The sequence below is a fragment of the Saccostrea echinata genome, unplaced genomic scaffold, assembly GCF_033153115.1.
Source record: "Saccostrea echinata isolate AGI-Se365-2 ecotype Australia unplaced genomic scaffold, CSIRO_AGI_Sech_v1 ptg000054l, whole genome shotgun sequence".
Taxonomy (NCBI): Eukaryota; Metazoa; Mollusca; class Bivalvia; order Ostreida; family Ostreidae; genus Saccostrea; species Saccostrea echinata.
Genome location: NW_026889803.1, coordinates 7958431 through 7979805, shown reverse-complemented (window position 1 = coordinate 7979805; position 21375 = coordinate 7958431). Strand labels below are relative to the sequence as shown.

General features: G+C 32.8%; 1 protein-coding gene across 1 annotated transcript; it reads left to right on the top strand.

The window, feature by feature from the left end:
* The first annotated feature begins 1840 nt into the window (after nt 1-1840).
* On the top strand, nt 1841-20872 carry LOC133171895 (NADPH--cytochrome P450 reductase-like). Its single transcript, XM_061306692.1, has 15 exons — nt 1841-1927; nt 7677-7939; nt 8602-8656; nt 9228-9356; nt 10144-10293; nt 10428-10552; nt 12565-12654; nt 12920-13018; nt 13637-13753; nt 14175-14293; nt 14974-15155; nt 16886-17035; nt 17291-17555; nt 17922-18150; nt 18504-20872. Exons 2-15 carry the CDS (start codon nt 7776-7778, stop codon nt 18646-18648), a joined length of 2019 nt encoding a protein of 672 aa, XP_061162676.1. The 5' UTR covers nt 1841-1927; nt 7677-7775; the 3' UTR covers nt 18649-20872.
* Nucleotides 20873-21375: the final 503 nt, after the last annotated feature.

Here is a 21375-nt window from a genome sequence, read left to right as displayed (position 1 = left end):
GATAATTTTGGAAATTTGCCCCCACCCCCACTTTTGGTAAGTTTTTTGTTTTCTTTTTGTCAGATTTTTTTTTTGGGGGGGGGGGAGTTGCTCCCCCTCCTCTTCTCTCTTTAAATACATATACGTGAAACAAGTGTGAATAGAAATTGCATATGATTGATATATTTATGTGATTTTCAAACAGAGACATATAAATAAAGTTGTCAGAGATTAGAAATTTGAAAGAAAAAATCCGATTTTTTTTAAATATTGAAGGGGAATGGGGGTGGGGTGGGTGGGGTAGGGGCAATTTTAAATATATCATCGTAGACTCTAGTAAAAACCCAAAGGATGACTGCACTTAAGGACATGCGAAATTTGCGACAAAATAAAATTTTAAAACAAGCATTTTTCGTTTCATTGCAAGAACGGTCAACATCCAATCTACAACTGTATGTAATTACGTTTAATAAAAGTGTGTATTTACGAAGTTCGAATCTGTTTTCAAAGGCAGGGGTCATCAAAATTTCTTGAATCTCCGTTCAATAATGAGGACACCCACTTTTTCACTGACTTTATAGTCAGCGCATGTTTGTCTATTGTTCTACGTTTAACAGTAGTTGTATATTTGCATAAATAATAATGTGTCAAAAGGAGATTAATAGACAAACATGCGCTTATGGTTAAAAAGAGAAAAAACTGCTTCTTCTTACATTCGCTCTCTGTGTTGTAACCAAGGATTGTGACATGTTGAATATTATAATTCACCACGTGATTTCTTACCTCAGGTAACTTTTTAGTGAATACTAAATTCCTTCAAGTGACTTGTAAGGTAGCATGTTTTGTGCTAACTAGGACATTGTGTTCGAACACGTTAAGTCATCTGGCATTGATATAAAATCTGCTTTAATTACATTGACGTGCTCATATTGTAAATTTCGTTTTGAACATTGAATTCAACTCACATTTACCTGTAAAATCTAATGATACACCTGAGTAACTTCATGACCTAGATTCAAAACTATTGTGATACTTATTAGACCAAATTGTATACCCTATTGAGCTATCCAGCAAGCTATTGAAAACTTTACTGGTATTTTGTAATTCGCTGTAAGTCTACTTACAATGTTAGCTCCACCTCTCATGCATATCTAATGTTCAATCAAGGGCAGGTAAGTGTAAATTCACTATATTTGGAAAGCAGTAAGGACAAAAAACATTGAATCATTTTATTGTACACATGTATCACGTACAGTCTAAAATCATTTTAAGATTTAAAATTTTGTTCAAAATTGACAGGATTCTTTTATAAACATACAGACGTGAAATAAGGTTTAGATATAAAAGCAGCAGAAGCAACCGAAAAAGACCCCAAAACAGGCGTTAAGTGCAGTCATCCTTTACGTTAAAAATGTTTTAGTGCACGATTACGAAAGCATAGAGTATTGAATACATCACTCAATTTTTTGTTATTTTCGTTATGTTTGCTTGTTCGTAAACAGTTTTAACACATTGCAAACACAAGTACTTGTTTCTGTGATAAATTTCTAAACCTGTGTCATAATGATTATACCAGGTTGAAAAATTACCAAAATATAAGTGCATGCCTGACTGTGCTAATAAAACATGGGACTACCAATTTTTTCAGCGAATGCCATACATGTATACATATAGTTGATATATTTGGAGCATGTCCCTTCGGTCTCTATCTAATTTTTCCGAGTCTGATTTAAAAAAAAATCATAAATTATAATGATTCAATACTTTCAATTATTACGTGATCAGTACAATAATTAATGACTACTCCCCCCGGTAGAATTTACACAACTATTGGTGACGTCATTCACAATCTGTATATTAGGGAGACCGTGTCGCAATAAATGTGATAAAAGGATGCATCTTCGACTTCATGGGTTTTAAAAGTTGACCGAAAGAGCTTTAAGACTAGGTATTTATTTTTAAAATTTCTTTCAATTCTAATTTGACTTGTATTTCAGATTAGTGTAGATAGATCAACGTTGTCCACAGGACAGCTGATGTAGGTTTTGGTCAGTGTTGTGTAACTGTGATATTGTGGTTGTCGGTCAGCGCATGTTCAGATGTCAGTGACCTCCAGCAATTTATTTGAAAAACATATTTGTATAATTGTGTTTTCCCTGAGTTAAGTATTTGAGATCACCTTTTAAAGAACTTGCACGTAGCACTGTACCAGTTAATGAACTTTGACCTCAGCACCTCAGCAAATGATTAAATATAGGGGATGGAAAAACTATTTGTTTAACGAGAAACACCAAAGGTAAGTTGAATTAATGTCTAAATATAAACCAAATACTCATATTCAGTTTAATATCTGAAATTGCAGTGCATTAATCATCTGAGTAGTGTGGTTTCCTTAATTCTTCATTAATTATTATGGACTTCCACCTGTGATCAATACTTCAATTTGCACTAGATAAAATGAATAATCTTAGTCTGAAAAATCAGCTTCATCAAACTGTCTGGAACTTATGATCATGGTGAACTGACAGTAAAACGATTAGGGTGACTGGGTCAAACTATTTTGCAATCAGTATAGTAAACTTTAAGGGTGAGAAAAAAAAATTCAGTGACCACTTATCTCAGGGGATGAGTATGAGATCATAACCAATTATCCTCATGATGATTTTGCTCATTTCATATAAAGGTCAGATATCGCTAAGTATTAAATTAAAAAAGATCATTGTTTAATATTTTAAAACATGATAATCATTGATTTAGAGTCCGAGCCTCTTATTAAAATTGAAGAATTCTTGAAATAAGTGTCACCAAATATAGAGATAAAAGTATAAATACCAAAAAACCTTTCTGGAATGACTTCTATCAGTATGTCTTCCTTTGGCAAATCAGCCATGTTTAAAATAAATTGTCGGTGAAAAAGAAAGAATTGCAAACGATAGTGTTGTTCTGCCGCCTACATCCAAATCAATTTTCAAAATTTATCATATTTGAACGATTTTTCATATTTTATTTAGATATATTTAATGTGTCAATTTTCAGAAAAAAACTTATTTGGGAAAAGAAAGAGAGAAAACTCTTGTTTTGGTAAAACTTGTGTTTTTCACTTTAGAAATCAAAGGCAAACAGAAATTATTTGGTAGAGCGCTGCTGGTGTCTAGAGTTGAAGGGGCCTGGGTTCAAATCCTAGTTGGGTCATTTGCATTTCCTTCTTTCCAGATAGATAGGTCAAAGATTGAGCTTTTATTAGTTAATGAATTCTCCTTTAGTAATTCACCATCTCTAATTCTGCCACTTCTCACAATTGGTGTATATATATCTCCTTATAGCTAATGAAAGCTCAATCCTTTCAAATTACTCCAATCAGCATGATCAAGTTTGAGAATTGGATTGTCATTAACATTTACCAAGAGAGAGAGAGAGAGAGAGAGAGAGAATGAGAGAATAGTATACCCTCTTTCTACCACATATTTCTAAAGAAAAAAGAAAGACCTTTTGACCTCAAAATCAGTAAGAACTAGCTTCTTCATGTCCTGGGAAGCTAAGATATTTACCGGTAGTATGTATCTTATAGAGAGCTTAAGTTATTACTTGAAAACCATTTTTCAAAATGTGTGAATTTGTAACCTTGACTTTTGACCTTTTGACCTCAAAATCAAAAGGGGTCTTCTTTAAGTCATCTGGAATCATGTGAGTAAGCTAATTACATGTATATGTAATTGCAAAAACTTGAGTACTTTTTTAGAGATTTCATCTGGAAAAGAAAGTATTGTGTCGACAGACAGGCCCAAATTAATTTCTCCTACCTTTATCAGGGGACAAAAAAATCTATTTTGTTCGAAAATGTAAACCACAATCATTTACTTGCTAAGCATCAACTAACTTTGAATTTCAATGTGTTTTTGGATTACTTGTTCTCATGAGTAGATAATACCTTATGATCAACTTAAAACTTGATATGAAGTTAAATGTTTAATTAGAATAAGTTATCTCCCTATTTGTATTGTACATTTTTTTAAAAATCATTTAAATAGAACAGAACACATTATACAATTATCATGATTATTGCTGGTTTTTGAGGCCAATACGATGATTTAGACACCTGAGGAGTACAATATTCATCGAGCCCAAAGGGCGAGGTGAATATTGTACTTCGAAGGTGGCTAAATCATCGTATTGACCAAAAAAAGCAGCAATAATTTTTTTTATTATATGATTCAATGATTAAATGACACACACTCATTAAGCAATCCATGCCGTCTTTGACTATCCCCCCCCCCTCCCCTTCCAAAAAAGGAAAAGAATTCTCCCAACTCAAAATTTTATTTAGTGGGATGTAAAGCTCCATAAACGAAGGTAGGGGGGCTTTCATTGAAATTTTTTATCCTTAAAATTTAAATTAAATCTTTACATTCTCAAAAGGTGGGGAAAGGGGCAGGCCTCCTGCAACCCCCACCCCCACCCCACCCCACCCCTCACCCAAGAATCTATGTGCCTTAATGTTATGTTCATAGGAGTGGAAGTCAGGTGCAAGTGAAATAACTTTCCAAAACTATTTGCATCAATTTGGAATTTCCCTATCTATTTTTGGTCCAATGTACAATAAATAATTCCTTATATTGACCTGGAAGGTCATGTGCAGGTCAATATATAATAGTATTTTTCTAACATTGTTGGATCTCAGCCAGTCAGAGAGATGGGAATTATTCAAACATATAATAAATTCTAAAATGACAGTCAAATATGAAATGTTATCTACATGTGTTAAAATGTCATTTTACACACACAAGGTAACATACCTAATGTATCGTATTGACACCTTAAAGATAAAACCTTATAATAATTTAATTGGGGTGAATAAAAGAAAAATATTGTTTATGTACCTTTGTTTTGCCTTACACAGAATTAACAGAAAAAACACATAATAGAGTACTTTAATTATATCATTTGAAAGAATTGCACCCTGGGAATTTATCAGATATACACAATAAAAAGAAATGGATGCATACACCATTTGATATCCAAACTACAGTACTGAAAATAAAAATGTAAATTATTTGGTGCAAATAACTCCTAATGTGTTTCATAATCCAACATACAGATTATAATACATTTTACTGTATGTGTCCACATCCATAAAAAAATCATTGCACCACAGCAAAATGAGGAATGACAGTTTTATTTCATTAAAATTAATTTTGTTTGTATTCTAGCCTCTGATTGGTTAATATCCAAAAAGGAACACAAATTATTTCTGTATAACTGGTTTGGTATAGGACCCCCCCCCCCCCAGCTGAATCCATATAATCCTCTCATTTCCAGTTCTTGGAATTCATGGAAAATTCCAGATTTAATAAATGTACCTTTAACTTCAAACAATAATTCGATCCTACCACATGTAAACAAACAACAAGGCTGCTAGGCCTGTGTATCAGTTTTTACCTCCCCTTGCTTCCCATCACTTCCATTACTTCCATTACTACAGTTGTATTATTGACCGGCAAATTTGAACTAATAAAAAGCAACGAAATTTTACACCCATAGTTATTTAATGATTTTGAAATTAAATTATAAGGAATGACTCTAATTCTTGGCCAAATTATTCGAGTATAACCTGGTTTGGGTCAGTTTACGCTGTCTTCGCGGATTATAAAACAGCGTAAACTGACCCAAACCAGGTTAAACTCGAATAATTTGGCCAAGAATTAGAGTAATTCCTAAATTAGCCTTAATTTTTATGACGTCGAGCTCTTGGAGCTCGAACGTCATCTAGCAAGCGCCCAGTTGAAATCGCGACCGGATATGTACGCGACCGAATGTGTCAGTCGATGCATCCGCAATAGAAAATAGCAATAGGTATAAACTAATTTCTTTGAAAACGCTCAAAATGAATAATAGCTTGAAAATAAAATTGCATCAATTATATCCGCAATTAATTCTATTGCAAAACAACAATATTATATTTTATTCTCACACAAGAAAAACGTGATGGTTGTTGCGGATGAATTTCTATAGAAAGAGTGCGTTGAATGACATGAATAACATTTCGGAACGATAACCGTAAAACAACACAACAGGAGGTAAAATAATCACAAAATTACATAAACACGAATATTTCAAGACTAAAAAGATTGAATTTCTAAATCTTAGCTTTACTTATACAATCTTCTAACCAACTCTATCCTAAAAACCGATGATATTGACCAGTATTGCTGTTTTTCTCCATTTCCTCCATTTCCCAGTATACCGTATACCACGCCCGATCGTAACTCGATCGTAATTTTAACAGACTAGAGGCTTGGTTGTAGTTTAGATGCAATCACTAATACAATGCTTTGACATTGGCAATTAGAAAAAAATATTATATTTAGCATGAACATGTTCGACGGTGTCTGGTCAATTCGAACCCTGCTCCATTCGGACCATGACATAAGGCCCCAGACTGTAATTGTGATATTTTGTTTAAACTATTTTTTTTATTATGTCTCCTGAGTCACTCACTTGACTTATTGCTACCTTAAAATTCAAAATGATCTTTTGAAATTGTTTTTCTTCTTCGACGTCATTGAAGCCTTTCAGGCTTTTGATTTTTATTTACATTCAGATAAAGCAATTATGGGGTATATTTTTTAGGTCAATGATTGTATGACCAACTGATAGTTGATACCTGAAAAGTAATATTGCCAGTATTGGAATAATTTTGGAAAAGAGAAAAAAATATTTAAAATATTTATTGTGGATCACAGATCCAAAAAAAAAAAAAAAAAAAAAATAAGCCCTATAGAGGCTATCACGTACACCTTGCCAAACCTAGGATTGCCTTCAGCATGTGATTTGAAAGTAACCATTGGGTAAAATTTATATTATGAACCATTTTCTATGTAGAAGCCCATCATGATGACATGCATGTATTCAATTACATATTTATAGTAAAATCCCTGTATTGTGTCAATTATAATTAGATCTAAAGATTCTTTAAAAAATTGATGCATTTGTTGAAACTGCACATTAAATATATAATTATTACATTATAAACATGGTAAACCCATTAAAAAGGAAATTTACTGTACAATTCAATTATTTTCCAGTAAATGTATAGCTATCCCTGTTACATCATAGACATGATAAACCCATTAAAAAAGAATTCTATTGTACAATTGAATTTTTTTCCGTGATCATAGAGAAAAAAAAAGTAATTTGTTGGGAAAATTTTCAAGTGTTTTATGAATACTGGTAATCAGTGACGTAACATTTAATAAAATTTCTTACACAGGGATTTATCAATTTTGTGAGGAAGTGGATATGCGTAACATGAACTGTTGATCATAACTGTCTTCCAGTGTACAGACTGGTTTAATATTATAGTAATGCAGTGTACTTAAGTTTTTTCCAACTATTATAAGAGAACTTGGTCTTAGATACACAGGATGTGAATTATAACTCTGTGGTAATGGAAAAGAGGGCTGTAACTCAGTGGCTTTGTTTATATTGAAGAAACAATGGGGAACACACCTTTGTTTGTAATCATGTAAAACGAAGGGGGCTATTTTTCTATTTTATTCTCATCCTTTTTCATATACAGACTGTACTGGTATTATACAATATATACCGGTATATAAATTGGTCACATTTGATTTGAAATTGCATGCTCCTGATATTTTATAATGGCTTATAAACTGTAATCATTTTAATTTTTTTTCCAGCAATAATTGGAGATTTCAGAGTACTATAAATATACATATACAAGGAAACCAAGAAATTCAAGTGATTATATAGTGAATTGACACGTTATTAACCCAGCCATGAGTTCTGACGGTGGTGCCTCGGAGGTCCCAGTGGAAGAGGAGGGACTTTTCTCAGTCCTGGACTTCTTTATTCTATCTGTACTGGCTGGCATGGCTGCATACTGGTTTTTCTTCAAGAACAAGAAACAAGAACAGCCAACCTTTAAAAAGCTGACCGTACAGTAAGTCATTACATACTCTGTTACACTGCCAATAACTAAACTAGGATAGTTGTAGGAGTGTTGTACTTTTGTGTAATGCTTTGGTAAGGTAATTGATGCTTTGTTAATGTGAATGGGTTCAATTTTGTGCTCAGTACAAAGCTCTAAAGAGACTAAAAAAAAGAGCATTTTCCTAGTGAAGGAATGATATAGTTGCAGGAGGCTAAAAAGATTCAGTTATAAGTCAGTTTTTTCCATTATCGCTTGTAGTTTAGGTATTACTGCTGGTAACATGGCATGCTGTCTGGGAATTTTTTGCCAATCAATACAATTATGCATTAACACTACGTGATTAAGATGAGGACTTTTTACAGACATGATTTGCGTAAATTGGAAATATTTTGCACTTTGTCCTGGTTATTGAGCAGATACTGGTTGAGGTCATGAAAAATCCATCAAATTTAAAAGTGCATTAGCACTATTACAAGTAATTTATTGTCCTGATGTTAAAAGGGCATACACTTTTGTTTAAGAAAAAATCATTGCATATATACAAAGATAAAATACCCCTCTTTAGAAAGATAATTTGATTTAAATCGAGGTTAATATTTATATTATAATTTATTGAGCATCAAATTAAAATTACCAGGTTATTTATTTAGTCTTTTGATTTGTACTTGTAGACCAGTTCAAGGAAGAATGAATGATCCTAGCTTCATCAACAAAATGAAATCTTCAGTAAGCATATAATATATCTGACACGTGGAATAGCCAATTAAATGTTTCCTTACTCATGTTTTTGTGAATCTTCAAGCTTAATTTTAACCACCATAGATATGTTTGTACAGTGTATTTCCATGTTAATTAAAAAAATCATTGTAAAATAATATTTAAAAAATATAAGCAGGTTAAACTTGTATGAGAGTTGGATGGTGGTTGTATGTAAACTAAATACTGTAAATCACTTTTTATTCGTGAGAACTTTATTTTTACGTAATTACGCGAGACTGTGTGCTCGCGGAAATTTCTTTCTCCTGTATATAAGTATTCCTAAAGATTATATAGAGCAATAATCACACTTCTTGAAAATTTTGCCTCACTTGTAAAGAGTCAATGACTATCTCACAGAAATAAGGTGTCACGAAAATTAAGTATTAAGTGATCTGCAGTGTTTTGCATCAATGTAGCTTAAATTAGAGAATTGATTAGATGTTATATAAGGTAGATGGTTGCAGAGGCTTGCTCTCTGAGTGCCCTTCAACCTATCAAATGTATGCCTTGTACATACCTTATTTACTCATATTTACAGGGTAGGAATGTTATTGTGTTTTATGGTTCACAAACTGGCACAGCAGAAGAGTTTGCAGGTCGCTTGGCAAAAGATGCCCAGGGATATGGCATGAAGGGCATGGTGGCAGATCCAGAGGAGTGTGAAATGGTAAACATAATTATAAGAACCATAACTCAGTATAGGGGTGCAACGATACACTAACCTCACGATATGATACGTATCACAGTATTCAGTTCACGATATGATACGTATCACGATACATGACAAGGTAAAGAAGTCTTTCAATTTTTTAAAACTTGACAGGGTTATATCAAATGTTTATATTTTTTGATAATTTAAATATCAATTTGTTAACTTTATTTGGATTGATATGTAGATCTTTGAGTTGCAACAATATTCTAAACCAATGAAGAATATAAACATGGAACTAAGGTAGCCTGGATTCAAAGTTCAGATATGACTTATTTATAGAAAGGGGCCTTTCCTCATAACCTTCCTTTTAAATTGGAAGTGTTATCACATTCTACTCCACAAGTTGGAAATACACGCGTAACTTTTAATCACAAAAGGAATGAGTTAAAGTCCTTAACCCTGTTATATCTGAGGTCTGTAAGATGCTTGAGATGAGTTGAATTGCCGTTGGTGCGATATCGTTGACCTCATGTTTTGCACACAAGCCATTTTGAAATTGTAAATGATGAAACAAAACGGACGATTTGGATAATTCTAGACCGATTGAACCGAACCGTGATATCAGTTTAGCGTATCGTGAATTGAACCAAGGAAAAATATACTGCAATATACCGTCAAACGGTTTATCGTTGCACTCTTAACTCAGTAATTTGTAAACAATTGAATTCCTTAAATTTTCACGTTATGAATTACAGACGTATAGGCATTTTTCAGTTTGTTACTCATAAACTTCATTTTGTAGGACAACCTTAGTAGTCTACCAGAGATAGAGAATTCCTTAGCTATATTTTGTATGGCTACCTATGGAGAGGGAGACCCCACAGATAATGCTCAGGAATTCTACAACTGGCTACAGAATGGGGAATCCGATCTAACAGGGGTCAAATTTGCTGTAGGTGTAGAATTGAACTTTTGTTCAGATAAGGCATAATTTAAGATTAACGTCTATTAGGTTAATGTTACAGGATCAATTATTTGTGCTAGGTTTGGGATTATATAAATAGTGCACTTACCCTTTGATTTCAGGTGTTTGGATTAGGAAATAAGACATATGAACATTACAATGCTATGGGGATATATGTAGACAAAAGATTAGAAGAGCTTGGAGCTGAGAGGATCTATGATTTAGGACTGGGAGATGATGATGCCAAGTATGTACATACTTATACCAATTTTCTGTAATTTTTAATATCATTTCTCTTACTGCTTCATAGGGCCCAGTATCTCTAATGCAGATATATTATAGTAATATTAAACAGTGTCAATTGGTCCATTGACATTTTTATGCCCCCATAAACCAAGATTTGGTGCATATAGTTTTTGGTCTGCCTGTTTGTCTGCAAAAACTTTAACCTTGCCCATTATTTTTGAATGGTTGGTGCTATGGTTTTCATATTTCACATGTGTATTCCTTGTGAGTGGTGACAAGACCAACATATTTGACCTCTTGACCTTGGAGTTTGACATACTTTTGCAAAATTTTACCAAACTTTAACCTTGGCCATAACTTTAGAATGGGGGGGGGGGGGGGGGGGGGGGGCTAGGGGTTTCATATGTCACATATGTATTCCTTTATGAAAAGACCTTCTTTCGGTACCAACATTTTTGACCTCAGGATCATGACTGCTGAGTTTGACCTACATTTGAAGAAAACTTTAACCTTGCCTGTAACTTTTGAGTGTTTGGACTAGGGCTTTCATATTTCACTTATGTATCCCTTATCTCTTTGGATACCAATGCAGGTAGGTTAAGGCTTCCTGTAGAATATCACAGTGCACTCTGTGCCTTCACATCTCTGAACTACCAAAATATGACGTCATAATGGAAAATGACGTCAAGTCACTGCAAACTTGAGGTGTTATGACGGGGAGAGTGTCATGAACTTTACACTTTATTTCAAACTGCATGTAAAATGCTACATAACTACTGCAAAATCCACGGGTCTTTAAATGTTTTTTAAGTCTTGTATGTCCGAATATTTTAAAAATACACCGCTTACCTACCCTTGATTGAAATTCAGCATTTTCAAAATGCTTATGAAAAATTTACTTTTGAAATGTACTCTGTTTTATACCCGTGGTTGAAGGTAGAATTTATTTTGTTATACATGTGTATTTTGTATAAAAGAATCTGGCGCAGGTGATTAATGAGGATTAATCTGAGAATTTTTGTGGAAATCTTTAACAAGAGGTTGTTCTCTAACTGAATCTTGCTTGGGAAAAAATGTGTGTTGGCTTTGTTTTAATTCAGATTACGATATTGTGTGGAAAATACCCTCAAATTTGTAGGTAAGTTGAATTTCTCAGGAAATATTTTGTACCCAAGTAATACTATGACTTTTCCCATGCACATTTCGGATACACAAGGATACGATGAGTTTATTTATATAACAAAATGTTAATAATTATTGTGTTAATCAGCTACGCTGAAGCGATTTATATGAAACACTTCAAAAATTTATAAATGACCATCACATGATCAACAAAGTCATGTGATATCATAACAAATATGTTAATATATAGCCGAGGAAACCCTTTATATAAATTGGAAGTACTAAAGTTCAATACTTATAAATTAAAACCAAAACCGACCTCGCAATGACATATTATGTTTAGAGCGCATTTTAAAGCTTCGGGAAGCCTTAACATAGCTGCGAACATTTTTGAACTCTTGACTTTGTCGTTTGACCTACATTTGAAAAACTTAAATCTAAGCCTTGACCTGCCATACAGGGGAATTAGTGTTTCACAAACACATCTTGTCATGTAAGGCAATAACTTGAGTTCTGGTGAAATAATTTACTTACTATTACTAAACAGGTGAAGGATGATTAAAAGAGGATGTAAAATTGCCTTTTAAATTTTGGTCTTACTTGACCAAAGGTCAGAGTTACTGATGTCTGTCAACACTTTTATGTGATACAGTAATTAGGTTTTGACATGAGCATGCTGCTGTGCAGGGTTCTGTTGGTTCATGAGTTTTCTAGAAATACTGTAATTCATATATATTTATATAATTTACTGACATTTTAAGAACACATAGTAGTTTTATATACATGTACACAATGAATCCTAGAATGATCCTCCTAGCTATGTCACTAAGCTACCATTACCTGATTTCATCTGTGTATTATAGTAAATACCTGTATGCCTTTTGATTTCAGTATTGAAGAAGATTTTATAACATGGAGGGAGAAGTTTTGGCCAGCTGTGTGTGAACACTTTGGTGTTCAGCCAACTGGGGATCAAGTCAGGTCAGTGAGGGTGGAGAATATCTTACTTGTAGGTTTCATTTGTTTACCAGGTATCGCCTAAGTTCAAAGACCTCACAGATTGTAATATGATGCCATTTCTTAGTCCATAGGCTCATTATAGAGTTATTGACTTTTGGGAATAAAAATATGATACTAGTAATTCCATATTTCATCATATACATGTAATAGTAATGATCTTCAAGTCATATTTTATATTTTGTATAAAAACCGTAACTTACATCTATATAATATTTTATTATTTCAGTATACGTCAGTATAGCCTTACTGTTCATGATGATCTTTCTATAGAGAAATGCTACAAGGGAGAAATTGCCAGATTAGGATCATTTGGAAATCAGAAACCGTAGGTTTTGATTTGATTATCACATATACTTTATATGAGTAACTAACCACTTTATTTAAGGTTTTCCATCCCTAATAGGACCTAATTTTCTATCCTTAAATATCCATCACATATATAATACTCTGATATTAATTCAAAGCATTTTACAGTAGAAAAGGATTTACCAAGAGAAAGTTTCAAAAATGTAATTAACTAAGCAGTAATTAATTAACAGAAATTGCATTGAAGTCTATGGAGACAAGCGAATTTTTAAAATAAGAATTAAAATAATAAGAATATCAATACATACTGTGGTGGAAAGATGCATTAAATCATTAGAAATAGAATGACAATTAAAAACATTCTTTTTACCATATAGATTTTTTAAAATTGATTTTTATTACTTAAAAAAAGAAGGAGATAACTCTTCAACAAAGGTCAAGGTCATGAATTAGGACACGTTCCATTCTTACATGCTAATAGTAATAAATGGGAATTATGTCTAAATACACTGAGTATTCCACCCGTGCACATCTGTTATGTATTCAAATTAATTGAATCTGAGGTTACTAGGGATGGAATACCTTAATGTAAATTTAATATAAATGTATGTTTTATTGATATAATATTTTTTTCTAGACCATATGATGCTAAGAACCCATTTTTGGCTCCTGTGAATGTGAACAGAGAACTTCACAAAGGAGGAGACAGATCCTGTATGCATATTGAGTTTGACATCACAGGGTCAAAGATCAGGTAACAATGACCATGATCATGTTTTTTTTTAATGAATTGATGCATGTTTGAACCAAAATTACTGCAGTGTTCTACATGAGTGAGTCATCAGTATACGATAATATTTAAACTTCTTGCCCACAGATTTCCCATTTTAGAATTAGTATTGTAGGAAATGAGATTTGCCTATAATTATAAGCTACTTGTCACAGCAGGCTGTCTGATATAATCTAAACAGTTTATGGAATCTAAAGCATATTTCAAATTTAAACCAGATCTGCAGTCAGTTCTGATGAAGATCAAACCTTCAATAGCTCCTTTTTATTTTGATTTTCATGCGACAATCAAAATAAAAGGGAGCTAGTAAAAGTATGATTGTAATCAGACTGATCTGCAGTATATCTGACTCGGTTACTAAGACTTAACTTCTATATTGTTGTAGATATGAGGCTGGAGATCATGTCGCTGTGTATCCTGTCAATGATCCAGAGCTAGTGGAACTTATAGGAAAGACCTTAAATGTGGATCTAGATCAAATGTTCACCCTCACAAATGTTGATGGTAGTTTGTTTTGTTTAGTTTTATATTAACAAAGCAAAAGTTAATCACCAGGTACCCTTAAGTTGGTAATTACACATTAATGTGATCAGCTGTGGCCAATCATAGTTGATTCCACCTGAGGCATACAGGAAATGTAAACATTTGTGTGCACATTATGAAACAGACTGTTTGCTTTGATGTGGTTGCCTTTTGTAAATTTATAATGTTATGTATTAAAAAAACCTTTTTTCATTGCATTTACTTTGAGATGCAAACATTTATAAGTTATTTGGGCATATAAAAGTTTATTTTCTTTATATAAACAACAATTTCATTAATGAAATGCACCATTTCTTTCAGGGGATGGTTATTTTGTTCTTTAATATTTCAAGTAAAACTAAATTGTACCTGGTGTTTTAGGGGAAGTTGATTCATTCATTGATTTTATGTTCATTCTGTACAATTTTAATTGAAAAAAAGTAATCATTTCTGAGTTGTATGCTTAGTGATCATTTCCTTTTATTTTATCCCGTACTGTGAGTAAAGTTATTTTGATCAGAACAAAGAGTAAAAAATATGCAATCAGTTGTAACGAATCGTAGAATTTTAATGTTATTCATAAGCTTAGCATTTTAGAGTGTTATTCATAAGTCTGGTATATTAGACTTACTTGTATTCCCTTAAAAATAATTTTATTACAGAGGAGGCCAGTAAGAAATTCCCTTTCCCGTGCCCCACCACATACCGCACTGCCCTCTCCCACTACCTTGATATCACAGGAACACCAAGGACACACATTCTACGAGAACTGGCAGAATATGCACAAGACCAGAAAGATAAAGATTTCCTGTTGAAACTGACGTCTTCTACTCCAGAGGGCAAGGTACACACTTAAAAGCTAAAATCATGAGTAAATCTTACTCTAGAATGTATTTAAAACAAACTGGATACCAAATAGAAGGCAAACATACATTTATTTTTGATGTAAGTAAACTTGAACGACATGTTTATTGCGTGGACAATATAGGTTACAGTGACTGGTTGTGCCTCTGTTTGAATATGTACCTCTGGCATGCCAGTCCTGTGCTTTCAGGGCTCTAAGTGACGACTAATTTAGTCGCCATGGTGCCTAAAATTTTTTATTGGCGCCTAAAATTGTTCATTAAGTCACCAAATTGGCGACCATTTTAAATTGACTTGGTAATCGTCGAATTCCGGAAATTTTCACATTTTTAACAATTTTTCTAAAAAAGCGAAAAGAAATTTAAAACTAGAGGAAATTATTTTTAGCAACGGACATGTCATATTTTCTTAGGCAAGACATGGGTCCCTATATTCTGTTTACCTTTAAAATTAGTGCCTCAGAAAAATTGCCTGGCGACTAAAAATTTGCACTGGTGACTAATTTTGTTTGATAAGGCGCCAGCTGGTGTCTAAATTTTAGAGGCCTGGCTTTATCAATAGAACTAAAGGATGAACCCATGAGCCCATGGTAGTAGGAAGCTGTGCATCACACACTTCCACATTGTCCCATCCACATACATGTGATATGTACCGGCGGTACGGAAAATGTACAGTTTTTCCAAGCCCATTCATCGTGTACAGACGGGACACCAAAATACATGGAATATAAAAATTTGTACAGTATTTTAAATTTCTCGCTAAATGCTGCCATTTTCCTCTCATGATCTCTCGCGAGACACTGGAAAACGTTACCTGTGTTTGACACTTGACCTTCTGATAATTGTGTAGTGTACACAAACCATCGCGTGTGAAGGTGTGAACTGCCAACTGGGATAATTATCTTGCTATAAATCCGTATCAAGATACCCCTTTAGGTAGCTTTATTTTTGAAGGGGTACTTAATTATAACTGTTAATGTTTCGTAACTTGGTTGAAAAAAATTAAGCCAACTTCTAAAGTTGATATACACGACTTAATATACATGAATCTGACCCAGATCTCTGTAGGTAGAAAATATACGATGTTTATTACCATGATTACGCTGAAATAAAGGATATGGTTTTAAGTTTTTATCGCTGAAATTTATGTATGATTGTATTTGCTGCTGTTATTTAGCATTGCTGAGACAATGACTCTCACGTTAATGCTGGCAAACAAACTGTCATCTAAACTAGCTTAATTCATAGTCGGTTCATAAGAACATTGTGATTATAAAACACAATATATGAAATTTTAAAGCAGTCAACTCTCCATTACAACTTTTAAAATAAGACATTTGCAACAATATATATTTGTTGGTTTAGAAATAAGGTGCCTTATCAGAAGAATTGAGGCAATAATTTATACCGTTTTTTGTATCGTTTTTTGATAGGTAGTGTACAGTTTTTTCATCCAAATTCCAGTTTTTTTATGGTTCCTGTACAGTTTTGTGGTCTTTGACTTATCACATGTATGCATCCAGGGAAAGAGGTGTCCTTATCTTTATGAAGTGTTCTGTAGTGCTCTATGTTGGATGATGTGATAGTCACTGAAGTGTGTAATGGATGGCTTCCAACTAGCTTGAGCTAGTTCTGAAAAGGAATATTTTAATCTTAGATTACATTGTAAATAATTGAGAAATCAAATTTATGGATTATTTTGTTATTACAGACATTGTACAGTGATTGGGTTGTAAAGGACAGGAGAAACATCACTGCCATATTGGAGGACCTCCCCTCAGTCAAACCTCCCATAGACCATATCTGTGAACTGTTACCTAGGTTACAGGCTAGATACTATTCCATTTCTTCATCTCCAAAGGTTTGTATGGCAATCACAAAATTTTGCATCATTTCAATGGTCAAAGAATACTTTTTCTCTTCAATATTTTATATGAATTTTTTTTTTAATTTTTTTTTTCATTGCAAAACATATACACCTTTCATTCCCATTACACAAGTTTGTGTGTAGCGTTTTGATAAATTAAAGTTAATTGCAAACTAAGTACCCATTCAGTTTTTTGTTATCATTCTTTATTTGTAAAAAAAAATCTTCAATTCTTTGTCATTGCTATAGGTCAATTCTACCAGTATTCATATAACAGCCGTTGTAGTCAAATATAAAACCAAGACAAATCGGACTATGAAAGGAGTTGCTACAAACTGGCTGACCCTAAAGAGGCCGACCAATGGCATTAAACCTACTGTTCCCATCTACGTCAGAAAATCTCAGTTCCGTCTGCCTTTCAAGGCCAACACTCCTGTCATAATGATTGGACCTGGCACAGGGTTAGCTCCCTTTAGGGGTTTTATTCAAGAGAGGAACTTCCTAAGGAAAGAGGGTAACTCTAAATTATTGCATTCAGTTATTTTCTTGTACTGTAACATTACTTTTGATTTTATGACTTGTCATTAATGGTATTTTTTTTTTTGGGGGGGGGGGGGTGTTATATTGCTAATTTTATTACATGGTGATATTTTATAGTTGTTTTAGGTACACATAACCTCAAGTATGTCTAAATTGTTTAGGAAATTCACAGCTAAAAGCCCTTGAAACCTACACCAGTAGTAATTTAGTAAAACATTACACTCATTTAGGAAAAAAGGAAATTTGTTGTGTTGACTTTGAAGAAATTCTAGCTTATTACTTACAAAAGGCATCTGTGAAGAAAATTTGTGAGGATAGATGTTAATGGTTTTTCTTGCAGGTAAGCCTGTGGGAGACACAGTGTTGTACTTTGGTTGTCGTCACAAGACAGAGGATTATTTATATGAGGAGGAGCTGGAAGAATACACAAACGATGGCACCCTAACCAAAGTGCATCTCGCCTTCTCCCGGGATGGGCCAGAGAAGGTGTATGTACAACATCTCCTCAGGCAGAATATGGAGGAAACTTGGAAGATGTTAGAGAAGGGTGGTCATATATATGTGTGTGGGTAAGCAACATTTGATTACATGAATTACTTTGAAACCTTCAGATTCAAGTGATTTATCAACCAAATATTAAATATTATTTTAAAAACGGCATATTTGGTTGGATTACTAAGCGAATTACAGACTTGCAACTTCTTGTCAATAATTTTGTATTGTTCCTAAATATATATACATTTGGAGAGAGTAATTCCCGTATTAGATTTAATGTAGCATGCATGTATTTTAAAAGGAACTTAATTTATCTTCAAAGTGTGTGTGATATTTAGAAATGAAGTATTCATATTATGATATTTTACATTCATATTCTTTAGCATGTCATAAATGTCAAAATGCATATTGTGCATAAAAATTTCAGTGATGCTCGCAACATGGCAAGAGATGTACATGAAACATTAGAGAAAATTATCATGGAATGTGGCAACATGGAGAAAGAAAAGGCAACCAATTATGTAAAACAGATGCAGAACAAGGGACGCTACTCTTGTGATGTGTGGAGCTGAAGATGGTCATCCATTATTCAACAGATCTGTTTGGAGTGGCTGACAAAGTATGAAGGACATCAGTGATAAAGGACATATTTTATACCAGAGAAGATTGATTGTGTTTTTAAAGATAAAAGGTTTTATTTTGAAATCTTTAGTATGAAGTAGTTGACATAGTGTGTGTATTTTTTGAGTATTTGATAGAATAATGTTTACACTGTTCATATAAATAATGCAATTTTTGAAGAATTATTTAAATTGTTGAAATTCATATATTTATGTATACTTCAATAATCAGTTTCTTTTATGATTTTTACACTGAATACCCAATGATCTGACATATTGTCAGGTGATTGATGGATTCTCCAAGCAGAAAAGGGCTTTCATCTTCATCATAAGGAAATACACTACAATCATAATAATGGATAATTTTTACTGCTGTTAAGTGTATATGCAATTTTGGCCTCACTCAGATTAGGATCCAGTTTAAAAGTTTAGTTTAGCAAGAATTTTCCAGTTAAACAGTAAATCCTTCAGAACACATTTTATTTTTGAGTCACTCCCTAGTGAGTAAGGACTAAATCCATTTTCTTCCATTTGGAAAAAAAAATATTTAGAATTGTGTGAAAATTTGTGCTGTCTTTTTGTGATCTCTGCCAAATTTTCTTTTGTGTTAGAAAGCTTTGAGCACTCAGTGTACATGTATGTATTAAAATGACCAAAAGGGGCTAAAAACCTGCATTATGACCCAATGTCTTTTATACCCAATAATGTTTGTTCACTTTAGATTCATAATAATCAAATACACTCAATGCTTTGATTCACTTTTCCACATGTACAGTATCTATATGAAAATTGTTTGTTTGTTGTTTTTTTTTGGAAAAGAATTCAGAACTTTAAAACATAAATATATCTATCATGGTGCTGAGATATTTTGTGAGAACAAAATTTTACTCTGGGCATACTTAATGTTTGTAAGGCTATGAATTACCTCATTAGGATATGAAATTAAATGAATGCAAATAGAAGACTTTCATAAGTGATAATACATGTATTGGATAATATATTCTTCATATATATGATTGTAGATACATCAATTGATTGAAAGTACTATATCATTGATCAAGAAGTGATTATTTTTACTATTTTTTGTAAATATGTGTATTGTTAATTTTATGTCCATGTACAGTTGTTGATAGATTTCCATTTCATGTCCAAGCATTACAATTAATTAATCTAGTAAATGATGTTATTTTGATGTCTGGCTTTTTGTGTTAATTGGAAGTTTAAAGGGAATAACAAGTCTTGAATTATTTGTAATTGTAATTAAAAAAAAAATCATTATCTAGATACCGGCACATTGTATTGAGCACAATAGTTTTTTATGAAATGGCTTCTGAAAGCTGTTTTGAGAGATGAGGTTGTTGCTGTACTAGCTTTATACCATCCTCAGATTTTATGATTACTACAAGTATAAATAGTTTATCATGTCAGAACCTGGTTATGCTTATGGAATGAAATTTCTAAGGTAGGCCTGAGAAGAGTGAAGGAGATATAGTTATTCTAGTGTTCAGCATTGAAGAAAAAAAGGAAAAATATATCTTTTGACAAAAAAGGGGATTATAACTTTAGCTTTACATTGCCAAAGCAGTGTATTCCCCTTGGACATAGTTCAATATTTTTAGGAACAAACGTATGCTTGATATAGGAATGTATTCTTTTCTCTGATTATAAGACAAAATTTACTCTTCACTTATTTTTGAGTATGATTTTTTTTCCATTTATAAATGGATTGAGAGGATACACTTGAACTTTAAACTGCCCTCACCATGTCATGCAGCTGTTCTCAACGGCCATGATAAGGATTTTCCTATACCGCTCCAATTTCACAGTTGTATCGATTTTAAGTCTGGTTATCTGAAGGGGACTTTTTAAAGATGCATTTTTTCATTCATAAATATATATTTCAGGAATATGTATTAGTGTTTTTATATAGAAATTAAAATTTTAACCTGTGGTTCCTTTTATGCCTATTGTACAATTTACAAAAATTGATGCTATTTTATCACCTTATTGACAAAGATCACTTAAGGGTCTTTTGATGAAATCTGTGTCCTGAACTCTGTTTGGTCTTAATGGACAAGAGTTTTACATATATGTCTGTAAAATACTTTTAAAGGTGATTTTAGTCGAGAGCTCAAACGCATGATTACTATGTATAATAAAATACTTATGGTACACATTGGATGTTAAATGGTTTTATTTGTGTCCACTTACGGAAGCTCTAAAACACTGATGGGTTTTTTTTTTGGACTTTGATAACATTTTGTCATATAAAGGTGTATATATTGAGTATAACTAGTTCATTTTCATTTGGGTACCTGCCATATTTTCCCAAGAAATTTATTTTTAAAAAAAAATGAAGTATTATCAACAGAAATCACTGTTGTTCTCCTATCTTGGGAAAAGAAATGGAAATAGTGTATTCAATTAGGGTGAATTCACCATGCACTTCAACAAGTTCTAGCGATATATCTACCGACCGAATATTATCAAAATTTACCTTGGGAAAAGACATGGAAAATAGTGTACTAGTATTCAATTACTTAATCTTGTTCTAATATGATTTTAAGAATACTCAAATCCATTAAAAATTGTGTCATTAAATGTAGATTCACATTTACTCTTACATCTAAGGGTTGTTCACTCTAACTGCATAAAACTACCCTACAATTAGAACTCTTT